At 33.1% G+C, this 26,059-nt stretch overlaps 1 protein-coding gene across 2 annotated transcripts in view; it reads right to left on the bottom strand.

The window, feature by feature from the left end:
* SLAIN2 (SLAIN motif family member 2) overlaps positions 1-26,059 on the bottom strand; it is a 68,043-nt gene that overhangs the window by 19,780 nt on the left and 22,204 nt on the right. Inside the window, exons 2-7 of one of the 2 annotated variants that reach the window (XM_039845150.1) lie at positions 21,281-21,429; positions 17,572-17,736; positions 15,614-15,775; positions 12,029-12,388; positions 11,471-11,608; positions 1,517-1,594 (exon numbers count right to left, since the gene is read on the bottom strand). In XM_039845150.1, the coding sequence (XP_039701084.1) occupies positions 1,517-1,594; positions 11,471-11,608; positions 12,029-12,388; positions 15,614-15,775; positions 17,572-17,736; positions 21,281-21,429 (1,052 nt within the window). The remainder of the gene's footprint in view (positions 1-1,516; positions 1,595-11,470; positions 11,609-12,028; positions 12,389-15,613; positions 15,776-17,571; positions 17,737-21,280; positions 21,430-26,059) is intronic. The other variant, XM_039845151.1, reaches the window with a different exon arrangement.

Here is a 26,059-nt window from a genome sequence, read left to right as displayed (position 1 = left end):
GGCTCAGAGTCACAGAAATAATGTAACCTCTATAGGTGCAAAAAAAAAAAAATCAGCCAGAAGTTACAATTTTCTTAACCTAATAAACAGCAACATAAAATCTTTAAGCAAAACTTTTAAATTATTTAAACCTACCTGATCCCCCAAACATGATGCAGCTTTTGGGGCACACAACAAATACAATTTATATAAACTTAAAATCCTTTATTTTTTGATTATTGTATAAGAATCTCTTGCTCTGTTTCAGACACCACAATCCTTTCATGCTCATCTGTTTTTACCTACTTCCCACACTAGAAGTACTCAAAAATATCTAGAAGTCTCAAAAAAGAAGGCTAAGGTACTCAAATAATATCCATATAGGCCCTTTTCTATGATCCCTAATAAGTCACCTTCTCCATCAAAAGAATATAATCTATCCACTCTAATTTCTGACGATGGTACCAAAAGACATCTGTATTGGAGGCCTATGATCAACTTCTGACATTCAAAACACAGAGATCCACACATTACAGTTTCCTATTGGGCTATTCTCTTTCCTTCAGATTCTACTGTCTAAAACTATTTCTTTAAATTATACTTAATGCACTAAATCATTGCTAAAACATTTCATCAATGAATTTGGTAAAATATCCATTTCAGTACCTTTGTAACAATATTAACAACAAAATCTTTTTTTTTTTTTCAACAAAGCAAATCTCAAATCTCCTCTTTCTAAATAATGGCCTTTAGTGCTTTATCTTCCCTATACACCTTTGTTATTTATTGAGTTCTGAAGCTATCAGGAAACTGTATGTCCTGGATAGGAGAAATATTTTTCCTTGTTGCCTATATTTCTTCCACCCCATCTCCTCCTAGTCTTCTATTCACTCTTACTGCTGCTGCTCTATCCGATCCCAAGGAATTTCTCCCAATTCTACTTCTTTCTAGCTGCCCATACATCCAATCTTTGGAACCAATATGATAGCTTTTGTGTCCAACTTTCATATATTTCTTCTAACTCCTAGATTTTACAAAAGCTACCACTCCATAAATATTCCAAACATTCTGAGTTAACCACAACTTGTGGTTTAATGTCAATAGACTTCTAATGTTAAAGCATTCCCATTTTATCCTGCAGAGAAGTAAATCTAAATCAAAGTCAGAAGAAAAACATTACATACAGAATGTCTGGCATTTAGTTCATTTTAAAGTATTTGTTTATCTAACATTAAGTTAAAAGATGACCTTTAGTTTTAAGTTGGTAAGAAAAATGATAAAATTCTCTAATATTAAATGCTATATATCATTTATTCCTTTCAGAAAAACATCCCAATACATACCTCTGTAGAAAATGAGCTTCTTCTGGATTTATCCAAGTAACAGAGAATGAATCAACATTATTTTATTTAAAAAAAAAAAAAAAAGACTAAAATGTGCCCTACAGATATCACTGACTCAGTATGCCAAAAGGTATAAGATTTAACTAACCTAACCATTTCCTGAAATTTAAAACTTAGTAAGAGGCTGTAGTTACCTCTTTTTGTAGATGAAGTTTGAAGCAACTGTTTGGCTTTGAGAGAAGTACGAGGCAAATTTTTCAGCCTTTGCGAAGCTGTTGAAAAATAAGGAACTGTAATATTTGGCTGGAAGGATAAGATAAAGGCTATAGCTTCCATAAACTTGAATATTTTAATACAAACTTGAAAATTTATCAAGGAACAGAAACCATAAAGCTGAAAATATGTTAGAATCCTAGGAGCAGAGGAATTTTAAAGTGATGCTTAGTGCATTAAGTTGGAAAGGAAAGAGGATGAAAATCTTAGTACAAAGTGCTTACTTTCAGAAATAGGTCCTTATAGATGAGAAAATCTACAATATATAAACCAATGAAAATATCAAAGAGAAAACAAACCACCAGCAAACATGCTATGGATGCAAAGAATACAAAGCTAATTAAGGGAAAAGTGATGAACATAAGCACACGGTATAGAATAAAATAAATGTAGTACTTGTCCAATGCAAAAAAAGCAGACTTTGGCAAAGCAGTAATTGTTAGATGAATTGCACTAACATAAAACAGTAATCCTCACACTCAAAAAGGAGAAGAAAACTCAGAACCAGGCAGGTCCTCAAAGGAGTCACAATCTAGTGCCTTTTAATGTGTTCAACATCATCTTCTTGTAGAATAAAACTAATTTGTACTTCAAACTTTGGGTAGCAATGTATCTGGGTTGTGCACATATGAAAACGGGGTGAGTAGGGGTGTGTGCTGAAGTGCTGAGGGCTTTGGAGCAGTCAGAGCATCCTGCTTTTTAAGGTAATCAATCAGGAATTCCAAGCTTTCTCCAAAATGCCTAATCTATTAACTGCAACAAAACTCTCAAAACTGGCAATGTAAGCAGCAGCCAGAGGCATAGTTAAAGCTCACTATGGTTCCAATGAGCTGATGAGTCCCTCAACTACCAGTGCAGTCACCTATTTTAAGTGGCTCTAAAATTTTACTCTATCCATTTGATAAAGTCGGACTTTACGTACCTCTAAGATTTATATGTCCCACTCCTACCCCTCAAAGCCAAAAAAAGAGAGATATCCCACAACCACAAATCTGGCCAGAGTATAAACAATCATTGGGCTGATAAAGGGATACTTGGTATATCATCAAAGAGAATTAAGAATTTCCCTCACTCTATTGTTCTCTGATAGTAAATATTTAAAAAAAGTAACATGTATTTGATTTTAAATTTTATAGTGTTCCGCACATTACTGTAGCTAAATAATATTTTCTGCCAACTTAAATATCACCAGGGAGACTAGCAAAAAATTCTCCAAACCAAAAAAAAAAAAAAAAAAAATTTATAATGCATTATCTGATATCTATCCCACGGAAATGCAGGATGCTATCATCAATTAATAGTCCTCATTTACATATTTATTCATACATGTTTTCAATCATTCATATTTTCATTCATTAACTCATTCATTCATTCTTGCTTTCTTTCACTCTTTCAAATAGTTAATTATTTAGTTTATTCTGGTACTATTTTAGGTACAATGGATTCAGTAGCTAACTACAGAGACAAAGTTTCTACTTTCATGGAACTAACATTATGGGAAAGGGGAAACAAAGAGTTAAATATATGGCGTGCCAGATGGTGATAGCTGCTCCTGGAGAAAATTAAGTAGGAAAGGGGGACAGAAAGTAGGAGATTTAAGTTGCGATTATAAATAGGGTGATGAGGAAAGACTTCCCTGAGGTGACATTTGTGCAAACATCTGAAGGAAGACAGAAAGTGAGCCATATAGTTATCTGGGGAAAGCATTCTAGACAGAAGGAAAACCAATGGTAAAAGACCTGAGCTAGGAGTGTGCCTGGTATGTTGGAAGAATAGGAATTAGACCACTGTGATTGCAGTGGAGTAAATGAGGACAAAGGTAACCAATTGTATGTACGCTGGGAATCCACAGTATCTATTAACCATTACTTTTAAAATGAGGGCTTAATATCAAATATCTTTAATCAACTGTTTTGGAAAGGTCCTATTTAAAATTAATAGCTATGATGACTCCAATAAATTTTATTATCTCTCAAGTTTCATGGGTGATATCATAATGGCATAATAGCACAAGTGAAAACTGTCCAATGGTAATCTGGAGACTCAAACTGCAAAAATAATCAGGCAGTATACTCTAAATTTGCCTGATACAGACAGAATGAAACAAATAATTTTCATAGGATATCACAGTCATGTTATCCAAATAACACTAAATTTTCATCTGAATTATCAATCTTAATTTGATCAGTTTTCTAAATACAAAATTATTTTTAAATGACAGTGCAGTAGTTAAACCGAAAGTCTCCAAATCTTTTCAAAATTCAGTATTAGTTCTTTTAAAATATTTAAGGTTTCCCTAGTTTCTCTTTTAATATTTATATAATTCCAAATTAGCAAGATCCCACTGACAGAAGCAAGGATAGTAAAGTGAAAATATTCTTCTCTCATGCTACCATTATTTAGGCTAATGTCTTCCTCTACGAACCAACTCCAAACACCTCTGGTATTTCTGTTAAACATATACTACCATTTGCCAAGACATTCTAGCTCAAAGTTTTCTTACTTTAAATTCCATTTATTCATCCCTGTAGATTTATCTCTTTACTTTCCCATTGTCTCTGAAATACCTAATTCAGACCTTTGCCACCCTTTTTTTGGACCAGAAAAGTGTCTTTTTTGGGTCTTCCTACACCCGATTCTTTCATTCCATTCATGTACAACATGGTTGGTGAAAGTGCTGCCTTCCCCCTCCCCCACCCGAGTGCAGTAGATAAATGGGTATACTCTCTGTAAAAAAATTCAGAAACAAAAATAAAACCAGCATGGTCTGTTTTTTTTTTTTTAATCATCATGTCTAAGCAATAATAATCAATGTTGGTGTTAAAATGCTGCTCCCTAAAGAAAATAAATTGTTGGCCTAAGTAATAAACAATTGCTGCACGTATTATTTAGTTTTAATAACATATATGTAAGCTTTAAAATAGCACATTTTACTATTTATACTTTAATAAACAATTCATTTCATGTGAAAGGTAATTAGAACTTCCAGTTATACAGTCTCCCCTGACCAGGTGGATTCAGTTACATGTTTCTTTCAAAAAATAAGTTCACAGCAATTTGAAATCATGCTCACTTCAGCAGAGTATGTGCCTCCAACCCCGGAGGTACAATGATATTTAACCTATATTTAAATAGATTAAAAATAATCAATGATGGTACAGTGATCAATGAAACAATGTGAGTCACTTCGATTCTGTCATTACATGTGACTTTGAGTATATATTTTAAAATTTTCAACTGTGAAGACAGTTAAAAATCATTAGACTTGACACCCAAAGGAACAAAGACATGGACAGTATGGTAATGTCTGGAATTTATTTTAAATGAGATTTTACGACTCTCTGCCAAACTTTTCCTCAGGTTGAAGATTTTTCCTATTTCTATAAAACTTGCTTCGTGGAAAAAAAAACAAAAACAAAACCCAAAACTTTCAGAATTAAAAATTGAAGACTATTCTTCAATCAATATGAGTGAAGATAAATTGATAGATCTGCTATACTGTGTACTGAGTCTAAATATGCAAAGATCGATTCTGAAGAAATTATTGACAAATTTTAGAAGCTAAAGCTGTAATAGTCATTACTATGACAGACCAATATGTGTAAATATTTTTTCCTTAAAAAATGATTAATGTAATTTAAAAGTAATACCCCGTTATCCTTTTTTTGGGGGGGAGGGGGTACTGTACGCTGATTTTATTATTTTTTACTGACACGGTTATAAAATTGAAAGTTCAATAAAAGAATATTTTCGCTGTCCATTTTTCCTAGCTACTATCATAACAATTTCCATTTAATTATAATTTTTAAACACAATTTTTTCTTATGAGCAGTTAAAAATAATCTTCTCCAGTTGCCAAATACTAAGTAAGCATAAGACTGTAGAAATGAATTAATTACTGCGAGGTAAAATGACCCTTGTCCCCACCACCCCCATGACATTTTATTTCAAACATTTTATTGCTTAGATTTCTCAGAGTCATCCTTCAATCCTCTTTCCCTCTCTATCTCTAATCTTCTCAGTGTTACTAAGAAACACATCTTCTACATCATTTTAAAAATTCATCCATATCTTATCACGCCTGCACCAATGCCTTTGTTCAGATCATTTCGTGCCCAGATTACACAACAATGTTCTAAGTCAGTGGTCCCCAGCCTTTTTGGCACCAGGGACTGGTGCTCCTATGAGAATCTAATGTCTGATGATCTGAGGTAGAGCTGAGGCAGTAATGCTAGTGCTCAGGAGTGGCTGCAAATACAGATGAAGCTTTGATTGCTTGCCTGGTGCTCACTTCCTGCTGTGTGGTCTGGTTTCTAACAGGCACAGACTGGTATTGGTCGGTGGCCCTGTTCTTAGTGGCTTCTAGTCTCTCAACTTTAATCATTCTCTACACTGCTACCAAACTGAATTTTCTAAGAAGTAACCTTGATTAAAAGCCTAGCTTGGTTCCCCACACTTAAGGGATGAAATTCAAACTTCTTACTATGAAATTTAAAACCTCCTACAATCTGTCCTCTACCTACATCTTTCATCCTTCATCACTGCACCCACTAACCATCCTGTACCCTACACTTTACCATACAAACAACCTACTATAATCAGGGCGCCAGTCTTAAGACTTCGTTACTGATCTCACTATTGGGAAAACTTCATGTGGCAACTCATAAGCTCCCCTCAAGGTGGCTATCTTTCAATCTTTCCCGAAAACCTCTTCACACTGCTGAGTTTAATGCCTGTCTGTTTCCACAAAAGTTCTTGCCTGTCACTCTCTGCTACTGAAGGGCTCACTGTCTCATTCACATTTATATTCCGAGTGCTTGGAACAGTATATACCCAGAATAAGTATCTGTTGATTAATTAAGAAACACACGAAACATATAAGTGACTGACAACTGGATAAAATCCAAAGATCTAAACTAAGCATCTAAGGTCCTCCACAGTTGAAGTCTAATCCAGTGGTTCTCAAACTTGAATATGCCCCAGAATTAGCTGAGAGACACTTCTAAAAAATAGATTCTGGTCCCCACCCCAGATATATTCAATCAAAATTTCTAGAAGCAAGGGCCAGAAAAACTACATTTACAAAATTTCTTCATGATCATATACTTGGCCCAACATCACTGCACTACTTATGCTTAAACAGACATTTTACAAATATTTCGTTCATTCTTTTATTAACTCATCACACAGATTTATTATGACATTTCAATTTATGTTTTATAACTATGAAAATTTCAAGTATAACCTGTTAGTGTTCTGGCTCCAAGTAAAATCTGGGTGAGATTCCCTCCTCATGGGACTCAGGGCAGTCTGGCTATGTGTAAAGCTATCAACTGCCCTGGATATTTCCCCTTTAGTAAGAGGTCCAGAGTAGAATACTGATCCTATATACCTTTTCTCTGGGAGTATACCCTGTATCCTATGTGTGGCAAAAAAGGAGCCACACACTAAACCTGACAGGCTCAGGGGAGGTCTGCATGGCAGGCCTTACAAACTCAGACTGAAATTAATCACACAGGATGGTCTGAACATAAAATTCCTCGCTAAGAGCGGGTCATGGTGGGTAGTCACATCCTGAGCTGGTAGCTTCCCTGACAAAGGTCAATCTTTACCTAAGCCTGTTATCTTTTTGTATCTAAGATAACATACCCTTGGAATGTCAGAGTAATCCTTTTTTCTAGACCCCTCAGGGCACACCCATTGCACCAGAGCACAGAACCTCTCATTATTATCTTGTTCCCTGAATACCATCTCTACTTCTGTAAATGTTAATTATTCACTTCCCTGTACTCACCAATGTAAAAGAAGTATTCCTTTGTTTTACTTTTTAGCCAACTCCAGAGATTTCCCTGCTTTGCTTTCTCTCACCCGCTTAATCTACCACCAACAGATTTCATGTAACCCTCCTTAACGTCTCCTCCTTTGACTCTAATGTATAAACTGTGAAACTGCCATTCCCTGGAGCATTTTCTCAATCCTGGCAATTGTCATCAGTTTGGCTTAAATAAACTCATAAAAATTCTCAACAGGTTTGGATGTTTCTTATGTCAACATATGCAAAAATATTCTTCCATTTGGCTAAATGTAAGCCAATGGATAAATATGACACTGAATTATTTTGCTCTTTTGTGGTAATTCACAAAGTATTTATAGTTCAATCTCAAATCATACTCCAACCGAGTCATCCAAGAATACTTTCCAAGATGCCTACTCATTTGCAGTTAGGTCAGCATGATGTAATCCAAACAATGGCTGGGAGGAAATCAGGAGACTCAGGGAGAGGGGAGTAATTTTAGTTGGTTTTGCCCCTTTTCTAGTAATAGAATGTTGTACATGTAATTTATATGGATCTCTGCTCTCTCTCTATAAAAATAAGAAATAGACTGAGAGATTCAAATGAGATAATAGATGTAAAAATATACATTTTAAAATACTAACCAAAGTTTGAGTATTATTACTTTTTTTAAACCAGTAGATGGTCTTGGGGTTTCCTCTTCTTTCCTTACTTCTGAACAAATAATTCTTATATTTTTCTGAACTCTAAACTTACTCTTAAACCTGTACTATAGTTGTCTTAGAAAGCAAGGCACTAGTCTTTTAAAAAACTCTGTCCCTGACAAACATTCCTTCAACTGGAGAAACTGAGAAACTGACATGTATCCATGACCTTTGCAATGCTCTGGTTTTCTTAAACTTTTTAAGGTACTCACATTTTCCAAATATAAAAGTCAAAAATTGGTAATAGCTATAAAAATGAAAATATATTAGGACTCTCATGTTCATATTTGAATGCCAGCATCCATAATAATGCAGCCACAGCAAATAAGCATATAAAAATAGTGATTGGCACAGTTACAAGGCAAAAGAAGTGGTTCTGTAGGTGGAAATAACAGCAACCTTGCAAAGTTAGGTTCATGCAGACCAGCAAGTAAGAACCAAAGCTTTACCACTTAAGAGTTGGAAAAATAAATACTTAAAAGAAAACAAAATGCAACAACTATTACACTAACTGGTTTATACCAAAAAAAAGATACTAATTCATGTATAAAGTATATAAAACTTGCTATTATATTTATACATAATTCTGTATCAAAATAAAGACATAAAAACAGTATATAATACACACACTAAAAGAACACACATATATACATTTTTATGTATCAAAAATATATGTAACATTTGAACAAATATAGATAACATATTTTGCTTCATAAGGCATGAACTTTAAATAAGCAGTTTTAAATATTTTTATAAAATAAACTTTAAATTTTAAATTGGCTAATATTCTGGATTTACTACTTTCTAAATACATTTTTGTAAATAGTGTGATTCTACATTAAAATGTTTGTTGACATTTCAATTATAAATAAGCTTCACTACAGCTACAAATATAAAACAATATGCAATTAATAAAAAAAGATGGTACCTTACTTTCTTTTCTGCCTATACATTATTCAAATATTGAAATATATGAAACTACATACATATTTTTCCACTTAAAAGTAAATTAGTGATTAGAATTTTATTATGTGTCCCTACATATTTCCCTTAATTATCAACTTCTGGGGAAAAAAATAAAAATAATTCACCTACAGAAAAAAATTTTAGGGAATCCACAGGTAATTAATTATACAGTGGTAATTCTACCACTAAAGAAGGCGTTTTTCTATTATTAAAATTTTAATCCCAGTTATGAACCTTTTCTTTTTCTTCTATTTTTGTGAAGAATTATTTTTCATTTCCATACAGCTTTGAACTGCTAGAGTAGTTCAAATAAAGATAATGTATGAAGGCCTGAGGGAACAACCCTGAATAAAGAGTTGGCACTGACAATAACAGATTGAGGTAAAGAGGATATAGATACAGCTGGTTTTATCAAAGAGCTGGGAAGCTGTTTGGAGATACATCATGTAAAGTTTTGAGGAATTCAAAACTTAACAATTCAAACAAACTATAAAAGCACCTTTGAAAGCCCAGCACCCATGTTTTGTATCTGTGCATAGGGTATAAAAGTGTATCTTACAATATATATGAGTTTTATTACCCTTCCTAATGATATAAAAATTTATTTCCTGTCGTATTAACATTGTGGATTGCTTTTTCTTCCAGGGAAGTATACCAAGGGAGAAAAAACCCAGGATTTCTCAGGTGCCAAATTAACTTAATTAGCAAGTTTAAAGGCAAAAAACCTATTACTATTTCAGGAATAACTTAAAAGTTCAAACTGTACCTTTACTTTCATTTTCAAAGTTTTGTGAATACCTATTTTCTTTACTATTTATGAGTACCATATGAGTATCATATTGGCACTTAATTACCCAAGACATAGAATAGTAAGTTTAAAACTTAATTTGGTACAAAAACATGTTTTTGCATATCTCCAGCTGAACATATGAGGTACATAAATCTCTAGGTAACAATTTTCCACAGGGCCTTACTTATATTTTAGAGTTTATCTTGGAAAAAACTAACAGACGTAATATTTCTGGATCATTTTTATGTTTTAGTACTAACCCATAAATATGACAACTTTTTAGGGGGACTTTGGCCCTTGAGCAAGATTAACATGGATTTGAATCCTAACTTGCCACTTATAAGCTTTAATGATCATAAGTAAGTTATTTAACCACTCAAAGCTTCAATTTCCTAATTTATAAAATGTGTTAATTGTACCTACTTTAAAGTATTGTTTGGAGATTAAATAAGATTATGCATATACAGTACAGTACAAGTTTCTGTAATATAAATATCAAATGCAGTTGATAGATAAGGAAATTTATCATTATCACAGAAGTTATTTTGGTTCAAATATATTTTTTTTCTAGCCTACTGATTTTTAAGCCAAGCAAAGGCAGCTCAACACAAAGTACACAAAGTCAGCTAAACACAATAGAATCAAGGAAGAATGCAAGAAAATTAAAAAAGAATGAATGATATCAAAGTTGTATTACTCAATAAACAAGTTATAAATGAACAACCAATACACTCATATTTGGACCTTCCTTCTCACTGCTTTGAGAAAATAAAGGAACACATCACAGTGACCACTTCAACCGCTAACGGCAATATGATACAAAGGAACTGAGTACATCAGACTACAGGAATGATGTGAGCTGTGGGCTACGAGGCATGAATATTGATCACGTGATAGTTTAAAATTGGTTTGACTACATATTCATATCTATCCTAGTTAATAAGTGATACTTTTTGGGAAGTGTTTCTTTTTTAATCACCTTCCTTGTACAGTAAAGTACACAGTGCCCATCTACTCCCACATTACTTCTTGGCTCAGTTTGGCCATTCTTAGAAGTTCTTTCTGCATGATTCTCTCTGATCTTTGTTTACGTTGCATATGTGTCCTTAATCCAATAGCCTCAATCCTTCTTTTCCATCAAGTTTCCTTCAACTTAAAAAAAATATATGAATTTCTATATTTGCTAGAGTATTCATTCATTAAGAATTTAACGACTTTAATTGTGCTAGTATTTTTATAGGATAATTATTGTTTTTGTTAACACTCTAGTAAGAAAGCTGCTTGGGTTTTAAGTGGTCTGTTTTAGGACTACTGTCCCCCCAAATCCTGTCGATTTTTAAAGTAGACTATTCCAGAATGTGAAATTAAGTAATATATATTTATATATTAAATAGCTAGACTTTGCTTATTTTAAAATTCTGGAGCAACTAGAGTTTCATACAGATATAAGTATTGATATAATTGGGCATCTTACGGGATTTTTAAATTTTAATATAGCTATGATTATTTTACAGCAACTAATAATCACTACATTTTACTATATAGTTTCATACAGCTCTTCAGCACAAAATAGCTATAATTTCATTTTCCTTTAAGTAACTGATACAGGAAAGATACTTACTGGCTGAAGCCTGAGGTTGCATGCGAGGTATTCCTCCATTTGGCACTTGAAAATTTGAGTCACTTCTGCTGCTTTTCACTGAGTCAACTTGTGTAGTAGATGTTCGGGACAGGTTTGGAAGACTGCGTCTTAGTTTTTCTATGACAACAGAATTTTAATTTGAATAAATCACTTCTCAGTGGGAGAAAGAATTAAAATATTAATTAGCATTCAAAAATCAAATTCTTTATATAAGCATTCTACATATTTTAGAAGAGCTAACAGGAAATACACATCCTATAAAAATAATCAACTCAACCCAGATTCTGTAAGAGAACCCTTAAAAAGAACCATAAATTATTTAAATACAAATATGTATAGATCACTTCATAAGCAGAACAAAGCAAAAATAATATAATCAAGTAAAATTAAATTCACTTTCTCCTTTATTTTTGTATTAACTATTATTAAAATGGTTAACTAAATCCTTGATCTACTCATAATACAAACCTTGGTAAAAATTGTTACTTTCATACTGAAATATGAGGGGCAATTTTTTTCCAGAAACATTCTAATTACCTTCATTTTTAACATTGCTTGTCTGTAAGTCTGTGGGATGGCCTTGAAGTGAAAGGCGAGGTTGCTGTAAGCGGCTAATCATAGGCTGTGGGGACACTCTACTATATTCTATTCCCCGAGCAGGAGATCGTGAACGAGGTGAGTTTCTGGGTGACTGCTTAGGTGATGGTCGAGGTGAATTGCGTGGTGATGGTGAAAACCTGTTAACAGCAGGGTATACTGCATGATGCATATTGTCATCTTCATCATCTAAACTTTGTGCATCAAGTTCCTGATCACTAAAAGTACCCCGTCTTGTAGAATTGCAAGATGAACCAGAACTGCGCCGAGATGTAGTAGCTGCATATTCTTGCCGAAGACCTGATGATAATGAATGTGTTATTTTATTTCTTTGGTTATATTTTTAAACATTCAAATACTTTAAGGTTTAAAAGCAAAAGATTATCACTGAGAAATTCGAATAGGGTATAAGTGTAAAGAAAAACTCTCTAGTTGAATCATCTTAGATATCCTCCCATCTAAGGATGCATAAAACACATCTAGAACATTATTTTTAAATTGAATGAAATTTTATAAACCTTTGCCCAACTTCAATATTTCTTCCTGAATCTGAAATTTATATTACAAGTAGAACCCTAAATTTTTAAGTATTTCTACTGCTGAGGGGAGTAATCCAAATTTAAGATTAATAATAAAGGAATATTGAGAGAAAACAATTACTATCCCACCAGTAAAAAGAATACACTGGTGAAAAATAAACTCACTTGGTTAATCTTATTTAAGACAATGATGAAAGAAACTTCTAGCCCACTTTTAGGAATTCAATACTTGGGCATAAATTAAATTTCAATTGCTTTATAACCCAAGAGATTTCAATAAAATAAGCTTAAATTCTAAGCCATCGAGTAAGTATTTTCAAAGGATTTCCCTATGTATCTTGATACCTCTAGAAACACCCAAGCAATCTTAGAAGCCCTTCAAATAGTATAACAAATTCTAGAATAAAAACAATTGCTGATACATATTCAATGAGGAAAAAATTACGATTCAAAAAAAGAACAAAATTTAGATAATTTTTAAGCAAGTCTTAACTATTGGCAGTCTAATCTTAAAGATCTGTTATATAGTATTCAAACTTTTAAGTTATATATTCATACAGTAGTCCCCTCTTTATCTTCATTTTCTGCAGTTTCACTTCCTGCGGTTTCAGATACCTGAATCAAGCACAGTCCAAAAATATTTAATGAAAAATTCCAGAAATAAACAATTTATAAGTTTTAAATTGCACATCATTCTGAGTAGCGTAATGAAATCTCACACTGTCCCTCTCCAGTCCCACCTGGGGCATGAATCATTCCTTTGTCCAGCATTTATGATGTATATATAATACAATAAGATATTCTGAGAAAGAACCACATTTATATAACTTTTATTACAGTATATTGTTATAATTGTTCTATTTTACTAGTAGTTATTGTTGTTAATCTCTTACTGTGCCTAATTTATAAATTAAGCTTTATCATAGGTATGTGATAAAGGTTTCAGGCATCCACTGCGGGTCTTGGAAAGTATACCCCCACGGAAAGGGGGAACTAATGTACAAAGAAAGTGCTATCGATATGGTTCTACAATGTAGTGAATGAGAATCATACCAGGGCACCTACAAAACTACAGATTCCTGGGGCCTGTCCAGCCCTTTAATCAGGTTTCGGAACCACTAGAGTAAACAACAAATTATTTAGTGTCTCGTTAAACAAACATGGCACTAAAGTCACCTGACAAAAGACCAGTGAAAATAACACTGTTTTAGAAAAGAAAAACCCAGATCCCAATGCAGGCTTTCCACTAACAAGGGGAGCCTAAGAAAGTCACAATTACTGTAATATTGTGTGTTTCTCAACCTAAAAATGAGGGGTCTTAACCAGGCAACAGTCCAAATCTGTAATTTAAGATTTTTATTACAAAAAAATTGGAGAAATAATATTGTAAAAAGGAAAATCCTTCTCTTAAAAACAATAACAGCAGTAACAAACAACCTGGTATTTTCAAGGAGGACACATACAGATTTTTAGCATTTTTTTTTTCATTCGCCAGGAAAAGAAATATTTATGTGTGTAGATGGCTTTAAAGAATTATTAAAGGCTAACTGTCTTTCTTTTTCCTTTTCTTTTTTTTCTGTAACCAAAGCACAACATGAAAGCTACCACAAATGGTTGAATAACAAAATACTGGGGTCTAAAAAGCTCAGGGTTCAAAGAAAGAATTAGTGAGTTTACTTGGTTATAGTTGGGGAGCATTCTTAAATTCCAGCATTCTTTATTTTCCTCTCACTTCCATGACAATAACTAGGCCTTCACTGACAATATCAGTCTCAGTGAGGAGTTACAAAAAATTACAGAAGAGGGTACCATGTTACTAGTTTCTAAGGTTAAAGATAAATAAAGCAAGCCCCAAGTCTTCCTATTTTTCTAAGGGAAGTTGTATGAAAATGTGAAATGGATCAGCAGAGTAAGAAACACTGTAGTTCCCTAATAAATGCTATAGTTTGATAAAACTTACTACATATTTACATAAAAGGGTCTAAAATGAAAAGATTTTGAACTAAATTATAGCAATGCTCCTTTACCCTCAACCAATTGTCAGTCTGAAATGTGTGCTTCAAGGATCTTTTTATTGTAAAGGTTAGAAGGACCACTTTAGAGAGATTGCTTACTTCACAGTTAAGCCCATGGAATCCACAATAAAATGTATAGATAATGGATGCCTATATATTTATGGATGCCCTGGTTTTCACCATCTTATATTCAGATGAAAGCCAAGGCATCCATAAACCTTTGACATAGTATGAAAAACTATGTGCATGTGTACAGTTTGGAGATGACAGAGAACATCATTTTTATTGAATTTTCAAAGGTGTCTGTGACCTAAAAAGTTGCAAGGACTACTTTGCAAAGCAACATCACATGCTGCATTTAATTTAAAGTCACAATTCCAATTTCCTCATAAATGTCTTTTTTTATATTCTACACTGTACACTCTAAGGTGATATTTGCCCCTTACGGGGTAAAAATTGATTCTTGGGGTGTGAAAAAACTTAGATGTCATAATAGTTTGTGGGCCCTCATAGTACATAAAGAAATACAGAGTGTATCTGTGGTACTAAAATTTCATGGGGGCAAAAAGAAAAAAAATTATCTAACAAGGTTCCCTAGGGAGAACCTTTAATGAAAAAAGGTTGAGAAACATTGGTCTACAGTAAGCAAACAGAGTAACAGAGTAATAACTACACTAGAGAGTTCCAGTGCAGAGTAACATGCAGGGCATGATTATCAGTCACGGAAGCAGAGCATAACCTGCCTGCCTGCTCTTCACACAGCAAGCAATCTGCTCTACATAAAATGAACTCCAAAAACAAGTTAACAAACAAACAAGTCCATATGTTGAATAAGCCTCTAAAATTTCAACATTTCTAATTTTACTACATTAATAATATTCCGCTTTGTCATAACACTTTAAGACATATTTAATACCCACAATAAAAATATGTAGTGTGAAACACTCAACTTTAACAATTAAAATACTTACTTTCTTCCTGCATCCGAGCTAGAATCTGCACATCAGTTACATCATTTAGCTTATAATTGGATCCAATTGAATCTTCATCTAATTCTGAAGCACTTAACTCACTGTCTATAGAGGATTGAGGACTTAGTGGAGGATTTCTGTCTGATGAACTTTTCAAATTACCTTAATAAAGAAAAAGATTCAAACTTTGGTAAAACAAAAATTGAATGAATATCTGTTGTAGTTAACTTGATACTATATCTTTTGATTCAGTTCATTATCATTCTTCCTTTTCTGCTTGTAATTTAATTTCCAAATACTGAAATTAAAGATTGACTTTATTAAGAATAAAGAGGGCTATAGAGCCTCCTTCACATATTTTGGCATAAACAGAAAACACATTTTCAATAATCATAACTTATCTATTCTCTTATGAAACAGTTAAGTTGTCAATAGAGTTCCTGGCAAGAAGTTAGTGTTAAATAATATATATTAGAGGATTTCGACTTTTACAAGAGAGTTTATGATGTTGTGATTTCTCCTCCTAAATTCATAGTCATTAGCAAACACTATCATCTGTTTCTCTGAATAAAAGCATCTATTATTCCTAAACCAGAAAACTATAATTTGAGGAAAATCAAGATTCCTTAGAAATTTAGAAACAAACCAAAGAAAGAACACTAGCTCATTTCTACCATGTTTGCAAAATTCTTTTGCCAAACTATTAAGGGTGATTCAAGGAGTTCTCTGAAATTTAGTAGTGAAGCACAAAAATAGGATGAAGAAAATAACTAGATAAAAAAAGTATTTTATCATTCTAAACCAAAAGGGGGATAGAAGACAGGTCAGAGGAATGAAGGATATACATATCCAAAAGAGTATAACTTGTTTCTAAGGAAATGCTTTCATCAGATCATCAGCTTCTAGTGCAGAATAATAAAATCCCAACACTGTCACTATCATTCCTAGTATGAATTTATTTGAAACATTTGTTTTCCAGAATTCTTCACCCTAAGAGTCAGCTCCAATATGAAAGGCACATAAGAGGAGTAAGAAGAATACAAAATAGTTAAAGTTTATATAACTAAGAAAAGCACGGGATAGGTAAAGTACACATGATAGGTAAAGTACTACAAAGTCAGGCTCAAATTGCACATGATAAGTATAGTGCACATGATAGGTAAAGTACTACAAAGTCAGGCTCAAATTGTGCCTGGATAAAATCTTTTATACTAACCAAATATAGGGATTAAACTTTTTAGCCTAACAGTCATGGGTGAAATGAATAGCAAGTAACAACCTATATATAAAGCGAAGAGCAGGGTCAATAAAGTTATTAGACTAGAAAGCACTCAGGTAAAAAATGGGAAATGGTTAACAATACTTTATTTTTTAAGGAAGTTATAATAGCCAAGACAGCAGCCACAATAAGAGTAACTGAATGAGTGAACAACAAAGAACAGTAAGTTACAGAGTAACAGAACCACAGTCACAGTCACAGAACCACAGCAGAACATTCCTTCCCCAATTTACCACACTCTATCCCTCTCATGTCATTTAGGGCTCCAAACACTCTTTCAGCACATTGACACATATCTTTATACTATTCTTTAAGTGTAATACCAAAGTTCATTAAAATTCTATGAAAAAAATTTTTAACTGTAGCTTTTACAACCAAAGCAAGTTATTCAATAAGCATCTATTGGTTAAAATAATCAAGCTTTGAACCCTATTTAATAAAGCCAGATTAAAAATATTTAAGTATATGCTAAAGAAAACTTCATGGATGTAAGTAAACTGGCTTATCTGTATCCCTGGTGCCTAGTATAGTACCTGGTGCCAAGTAGCTCCTCAATGATAATTTCTCTAATTAGTTAAAAGTTTCATAAATAAAAGATCTTGAACTACTGATGAATACAGTATTTTTAGGGCAGTAAATTAAAAACCATTCTTTAATCACTATTTCATTTTCTCCTTACCTGAATTTCCAGGAAGTATTAGCTGTTTAACTATAGGAGGTCGCACGGGGGTTGAGGATGGAGAATTGAAACCACTGCTGTATGGGCTACTTGTATTTGGACTGTAAGGATTTGTGTAACTCATGGAGTTGAAAGGATTATTATATAAGTTCTGCCTCTTGAGAGCTGTATTAATGAGAAGGGGGAAAATCAAATTTAATAACAGAAAAAATTAACATTTTATTACAAAAATTTTCCTATTAGGAAATTCATTAAGTCAGAAACATTCTTATAGTAGTGGGGAAAATATATATATTAATCCCAACAAAAGATTTCCATTATCTTAAATTGTGTTATGCAAGTAAAACAGTAACCACAACAAAAATAACATCAGAGGAAGACTATCTCCTCAACAAATTATTAGCTACTAAATGAATTTACTTCTATTGTACTGGAAAGTTTATTCCAACATATCAACCCTGAATGGCCTTTAAAAAAGAAAATGAATGCTAAAGCATATTTGTGTTTTCTCATTTCTCTATACAAAAAAATCCTATGAAATGAGTTTTTAAAAATATCTTTTTCAAAATAAAAATTTTTAGACTAAAGGGCATTATTGACTATTTGGGCTAGGTTAAGGTAAAAAATGTGAGAATTCTTTTTAAAAAGAGAAAAGCCTCTCCCCTCCCCCAGCCTCCCCCTCCTTTTTCTGACCCAAGGAGAATATATCTCCCAAAAAAGGGAGAAAAATTGTGTTAGGCATATAATATTATAGAAGTCATATAAAAACAGGGTTAAGATATTAAGTAAAATTATATTCAACAATAACTACAATGGTATTTCTTTCTTCCATCCTATTCTAAAATTCACAGTTTATTCAATATTTATGACCATCAGCAAAGCACTGTGTAGATTATACAGAAAATGTGACATGGTGCTTTTTCTAAAGAGGCTTACAGCCACATAGTGTAGGTAGAAAAAACAACGATTTCAAGACAAAATGAAATGAGTACTATCGAAAAGGTGTAAAAGTTTGTGGAAATGATGAGCTAGGAATAATTTCTCATTACAATGAGAAACTAGGTAAGGCTTTTTGGAAGGAGAAGCACTAGAGCAGTCTTTTGAGGATGATTAATAATTTGATAGGTCACTGAAAGTAGGGAAAGTATGTGCTTTCATCCGTGTCTATAACATGAACAAAAGCAGTGTCTTGAAAATGCATCAATATGATCAGGGAATAAGACTGAGTAATCTAGAAAGGTAAAGTACACGGTGAGGGACAAAACAGGAAAAACCAGCTGGGGCCAGGTCACGGAAGGCCTGGAACATTATGCTCAGGGGTCTGAACTCTAATTTAGTAGCAGTGATAGTGCTATCAGTGATTTCTGAGCAAGAGTGATATGATCCAATCAGTTCAGAAAAAATATTGATGGAAATTTTGATTTTTAATAGATTAGACTGAACTGAACTAGGCAGTATAGGTGACAAATAAAAAAAAAGGAAAAAAGATTAAAAATTGGAAAGGATTACTAAAGGGAAAAAAATAAGACGACTGAAGTTTCTGGTTTGAATATTGGCAAAGTAGTGGTTTTGGGAAGAGGAACATATGTTTTCTGTTTAGTTTTTGTTTCTTTGGATAGCACAGAAAGTGGACAGAGTAGTTATATATATATTCACTATGAGACAAAACAGCATATTTTATACATATTTAGGAACAAGTGGTAGTGCACTGCAGAGAAGCTGAGTGATGGAGCAGAAAGTGTTCTGCTAGAATACAAGAGCTAAATTCCCAGGAATTTTCCTTTGCCTTATCAAAAAAATACTTTTAAAGAATAATCTCTCCTCCAACTTGAGAAAAGGGGGGTTAAGACTACAAGGTTCAAACCTGCAATAGCCAAATTATTTTCTTTTAAATATACTTTATATTTATAGTTGTAGCTATTGCTCTACACATATATAGCTATAAAATCTAAACACTGTTGAACAGATTAAGTACTTGATTACACCTAGTTTTGGTTCAAGAGTAACAGCTTCTCTTACACACTCCTACTATCTTTAATACCCTTGTTATAAATAAAGAAAAAAGCCACTCCTTCAAAATGCTATTTTTAAGGTACAACAGCCTTGGTTTTCTCCCCTAAATCCAAGTTGCTAATTACCTATTGCTAATAGTTCCCATTCCTTAGGACGTTTTAAACCACAAGTTAGTCAACAATAGCCTGTGAGCCAAATCCAGCCTGTCACTTGCTTTCATAAATAAAGTTCTACTGGAACACTGCCATGCCTATTCATTTATGTATTATCTATGGCTGCTTGCATGAAATAAGGGTAAAGTTGAGTAATTATTTAAATTGTAAAATATACTTATATTATTTCTAAGGTGAGAGAGTACTAGAAAATTATTCCTAAAAGTATTTTTAATAAATGTCTAAATGATACCATCCAACTGAAATGAGTTAGAAATTCTCCAGTTATTTCAAATTGTGAAATACTAGCTTGTTTCTAAAAATCTCTTATGAATATAATTTAAATCAAGCTCCAGGATATAATTCTATAAACACATGATATTTGGACAAACACATTTTAAAAATTACATAAAGGCTATTACTGCTTTTAAAAAAGGGATTCTCTACACAGAGGAAAAGTAAGACATTAGTGTTAAAACAGACTCAGAAGCTCTATAATCACATCCTAGATGTTATTTTCATATAATCACCATTACTCCTGACAGCCAACCAAACTGCACTTTACTGTATGCCAGTTTAACTGTTTAGTATCCCCTTTGCCTCCCCTGACCACTTTCAGCTTACACTCTAACAAGAGAGCACTTATTTTGATAATCAAGCCACAAAAAGCAATTTTAAGTACATAGCTGCCAAGTAAACACAAAGGGGAAAAACAAAACCTATTTAGGAATAACAGTCATGCATCAATTCTTTACTATATGAGTATTCCAGAAAACAGTAACATTCTTAAGAGACTGAGAGAAATTCCAAGAAAGAGTCAATAATATTTTTCCTATATTTCTACCCACACTGGCATGCTACATTAAATTCCATAAATAGTCACAAACACATTCTGTCAGATCTGTGAATGCTACTAAACAAAAGAGCATAAAAACAATATAAACTTAAAATGCCAGGTTAAAAAACAACAAGGCAGGGAAATGAATACATTTACTAAGCACCTACTGTGATCCAGAACATGCTAGGCTCTTTCATTAACATTATCATTTAATCCTTAAAATAACCTTATAAGGTTTATCACTCTTACAGAAGTTAAATAATGAGCAGAATCACACAGTAACCAGTGCTAGAGTGAGAATAAGGTCTCTTTGGTTCTCGACCTGTAGCTTTCTTTCACATCAAAATTTCTCCAAGGGTGGTGAGATAATTTTAGATGATACCAGACAAACATTTAAAAAATATTATTTATTTTAACTTGCTTTAGAAAAAAACCTATCATATAAAATCCATTATTTGGATATTATTCTTTAGAATGAAGCTAAATAAAAATGAGGAGATTGAAAAAAAGTGAAGTGAATAATAGAACAAGGTTATCTGCATATGGCAAAAACTCATGATGGCATGCACAATGAGATTTGAAAAACACTATCAGGCAAAGAATTATCTTCCTATAAACATATTTCAACATACATCTGTTTGTTTGTTTGTTTGTTTTGATTAAATAAGGCAAAGAGGTGAATGTACAAGTAAAATTATAGACATACCTGACATAGTTTGATCAAGTTTGTGGATAAGAGATTTTTTAGCACATTCAACATCAGGACTTGGGTAATCCAAAACTTGCCTGCACCAAACTAATGGACTAATTGATTTCTGCATTGGTGTAAGTTTTTTCTTTGGTGATGAATACAGCCTAGAAGAAAAAAAAAAAGGTTAACATTTATTATTAAGCACAAGGTTAAAAGATAGGGGTCCTTTGGACAGATTTAAATGGAGGAGGGAGTGAAAGTCATAGAGCACGTTTAAAACCACCCACATTTACTTTGTGCGCCAGAAGAAAATGACACTCTACCCACCAATATAAACCCAAATCTCAATTATTAAATGAACCCAAATGAGGCCAACTGTCCAATCCTAAAATGTGTCTTATTTTTCTCTCTTACTTTCTTTACAAAAACTATTAGGAGACATCCATATTTAAAATAGTTTATTCTGTTTTCAATAGTACCTGACCAACTCCCAAAATAGTCCCGCCACTAAGTGTTGTCTAGGAGGCAGGACGAGGAGATAAAAACCTTGCTTTCCACTTCCTATGTCTCTTCCTACCACAAATTACACAAAAAACTACAATTAGTAATTTATTCCTTTTAGTTAAGCAGTACCCATTCTGTAGCCCTCTTTTCGAACAATGACATGTCACAGAAAAGCAATAATTTAAGTCCTTAATAACTTAATATGAATCAATTTATGAAATTGTCAATCTCAGGAAAAAAGAGACAGTATTTTATAAGGTGCTGAGTAAGATATATAAAAAGAAAAAGAGAAGCATAAGACAAGGGTGGACTGTACTTTAATTTCCTACTTCATAGTTTTTCCTCAGATTAGTCCCGATTATTTTTTATTTAAGTATAATTAGTATACAATATTGGTTATATTAGTTGAAGGTGTATGAAACAGTGATTCGACAATTTTATACCTTACAATGGGATGACCCTACTAATTTCTAGTAATCATCTGTCACCGTGCAAATTTATTACAATATTATTGACTATATATATTCCTCTTCACCATTCACCCATCTCCTCTTCTGATAATCATCCTTTTGGTCTCTGTTTCTGATTGTTGTTTGTTTTGATTTTTTACATTCTACATACATGTGAAACCATACGATATTTATCTTTCTCTGCCTGACTTATTTTACCTACCATAATACCCTCTAGATGCAGCCTGCTGTTGCAAATGGCAAGATTTCATTCTTTCTAACTGCTGCATAATATTCCACTGTGTGTGTGTGTGTGTGTATGTATGTATGTGGATGTGTGTGTGTGTATACCACATCTTCTTTATCCATTCATCTATTGATGGACTGCTTCCCTATCTTGGCTATTGTAAATAATGCTGCAATGAACATAGGGAAGTATATATCTTTTCAAATTAATGTTTTTATTTTCTTTGGATAAACACCCAGAAGTAGAATTGCTGGGTTGTATGGTATTTCTATTGTTCCTTTTTTGAGGAATCTCTATACTGTTTTCCATAGTGGCTACACCAGTTCGAAGTCTCACTAACAATGCACAAGGGTTCTGTTTTCTCCACATCCTTGCCAACACGTGTTATTTGTTGACTTTTGATAACAGCCATTCTGACTGATGTGAGGGAGATTAGTCTCAATTATGTCAATTGATATTACTTTATTTCAAATGTGACTCCATGTAAAAAGTGTGAAGTTGCTTGAATTCTAACCAGAGTGGTTTTAAAATTAAGACGCTTCAAGTGGAATTTATAAACAAAATTATGCTTTGATATATCTATATAGTTAAATGTCTCAATAAAAGGAGTTAATAATTTCATATTTTATATTAATCAAGTTAGGGCAATAAAACGAAGTGTATTCTGGTATTATAAATATATCTCTATAGTACCGGAATCAACAAACTACTTTCTAATGGCGATATGTACATTTTCTATCCCTTTTCTCTTCTCTCCTATCTATCACTAAAGTCTGTCACTCACTTCAGTTCTTTAACTCTGATCAAGATGATCAAGACTAATAAGGTAAATGATCATTTCTCTAGTCCACAGGCCATACTCATTTGGACAAAAATAATGAAACAGAATCTCAATTTATAAAATAACTTACTAACAATTCAAAATGAAACCAGTGGGGTTCATTCTCTTTCCAACTTAAATATTGCAAATGTCTCATAACAAATCTCTACCTCAGCATCCCAGCTTTAATTATAATAACTATCATATACTGACATTCTATGTTAGCAAATATTTAGCAAGCAAACCTCTATAGATGAATAACATTAAAAACATTTTATGATATTATCACCACTCTTTCAATGTATAATTTTTCCTTGCACTTAATAGTTTTACATAATTTACCAACACAACTCGTGTGTACTTAGTACGTTCCTCTACTATTAGCTATAAAATACGTTTAAAAAAGTGCAAGGAAACAAGCCCAATCCCGTCTGATCTCGGAAGCTAAGTAAGGTCGGGCCTAGTTAGTACTTGAATGGGAGATCACCTGGGAAGACCAGGTGCTGTAGGGTAAAAAATAAAAAATAAAGGATCGTAAGCTGACAAGGTCCTTGCAATCTGTGAGGTCAACTAAGGGTTGCCTAAAAAAAAAAAAGTGCAAGGAACATGAATGAGCCTCAAAAACATGCTCAATGAAAGAATCCAAACACAAAAGAACACATACTGTATGATTCCATTTATGTAAAATGTCTAGAAAAGGACAAGGAGCAGGAAGTAGATTAGCTGTTACCTAGGGCTGGAGGTAGGAATGGGGATGAGGTTTCTTTTTAGGGTGATATAAATGTTCTAAAATTATATGGTGGTGATGACCGTGGTAACTGTATTGTGATTGTCAACAGACCAAATTCATTGAATTATACAATGCATTTTACAGTACATAAGTTGTACAGGTATGGGTAAATTTTATAGTATGTAAATTATATCTTGATAAAGGTGTTTTATAAAACATCTTAAAAAATACTATTAACTGAATGAATTAAGCATCGGTAATTCAAAATCAATTAAACTAAAACATCATTATCATCTCCCCTATGCCCCGTGAATGGTAGCTTTCCTGTTTTTTGCTGGTGGCACTGTAATTCTTTCAGTTACAAAAGCTAAAACTTAAGAGTACTTTTGGAATCTTTCATTGTTTTTATTTCCTACTCTCACCAAAAATCTGAAACCAAGCCCTGCAGATCCTACATGTATAGTATACCTTTCCCCCTACCATTTCTCTATGCACTCACTTAACTGGCAATAAAGAAAGCTTGTTCCTTTTACTAACAGTTAAAAGTTAATGTGGAACCCACCCATACCTAGAGTGATAAAAAGGGAGATACTGATTTAATAATCCCTGGGGTATGCCAACTATCTTATACCACTCTATCCTCTTATTTCAGGGACCCATCACTACCATCAAGTAAAGTTCGACGGCTTTGGTTCATGTGGCACTGGCACAAAACTATTCTTCAGTCAGAACTGTGGTTGGTTGACTTTTCAAAGTACTTCTAAACCTGCTAGAGGACACTGTAGCTGGGTTGTAGCTTGTAATGGGATCCTCCTTTAGGAAGACCAAGGTGTTTCAGTCTCTGAATTTTAAAGAATATCCCAAATAAAAATATTTGCAATAACTATACATATCATCTTCTTTGCTCATTTCTTACAAACACATATCCTCTTCAAAATAACCATTTTATTATTAAAAACATTTTTTTCCTCTGATGCTTTCAAATGTCATAAGTAATAATATATGGTTTAATCAAGAGGGGCTTATTTCTCATGGACACAACCAGTTTACTGATGGCTAATGCAACTTACAACAGGTTGAGATTTGTCAAGTTTTTACTTGTCAAAAAATTGAAACATATTATTTCATTACCCTATTTCTGCTAAAATTAATTCATAGAGGCCCAAAGGGGAGCCCCTATTCGGCAAAAGAAAGCAATGGGAAGGGGGACACTTCAACTCCCTTTTCCCCAACCCCATCTATCAGTGATTTACACCCCTCATCCATTAGGAAAGAGGTGGTATGAGCCACTGCTCCACTGTGCTGAAGTGGTGTCAGCAGGGCCTAGTAAGGAACAGAACATTTACCTCCACCCACGCCTATGCACTACACCTATAAGGTAACTGACTGTCTACTAAAAAAGGGGAAATATAATTATGAGTCTCACAACATAGAGCCCAGAATGTTCAAGTTATGACTGGAACTCACTCATTATACTAGAACACAGTTAAAGAAGGGCAAAGAATAGAAACAATTGAGTCAAACTGAAAACAGTGAAATAATTAATTAAATAAACTATAAATGACAGACAAAGTCCTATTATACCAAAATACCAGAGAGTTGGAATTTAACATAAGAAATATTGCTAGAGACAAAGGGAAACATTATCAATAAATTAGGAAGATAAAGCAACTAAATGTAAACATACCTAATAACAGTAGTAAAATTGAAAGAAAAAAGACAATAACTGAAAAAATAACTATATGAAGAATCAGTAAGGATATAAAAGACTTGAACAACATTATCAACCAACTTTACTTAATCTACATTTATGGAACACTCCACTCAATGATAACAGAGTACACATTCTTCTTAAGTGCACATGAAACATTCTGTAGGACCATCATCTAGATCATAAAAAAGGCTTTTTGAATTTAAAATAACTGAAATTTTTCAAAGTCTTGTTCTCTGACCACAATGTAATTAAATTAGAAATCAACAGAAATTTCATTAATTCCAAATATTTGGAAATTAAATAACATAAATAACCACAGGTCAAAGAATA

This window comes from Pteropus medius, unplaced genomic scaffold (assembly GCF_902729225.1).
Source record: "Pteropus medius unplaced genomic scaffold, Ma_sr-lr_union100, whole genome shotgun sequence".
In the NCBI taxonomy this organism is placed as follows: Eukaryota; Metazoa; Chordata; class Mammalia; order Chiroptera; family Pteropodidae; genus Pteropus; species Pteropus medius.
This window is presented reverse-complemented; position numbering and strand designations above follow the sequence as displayed.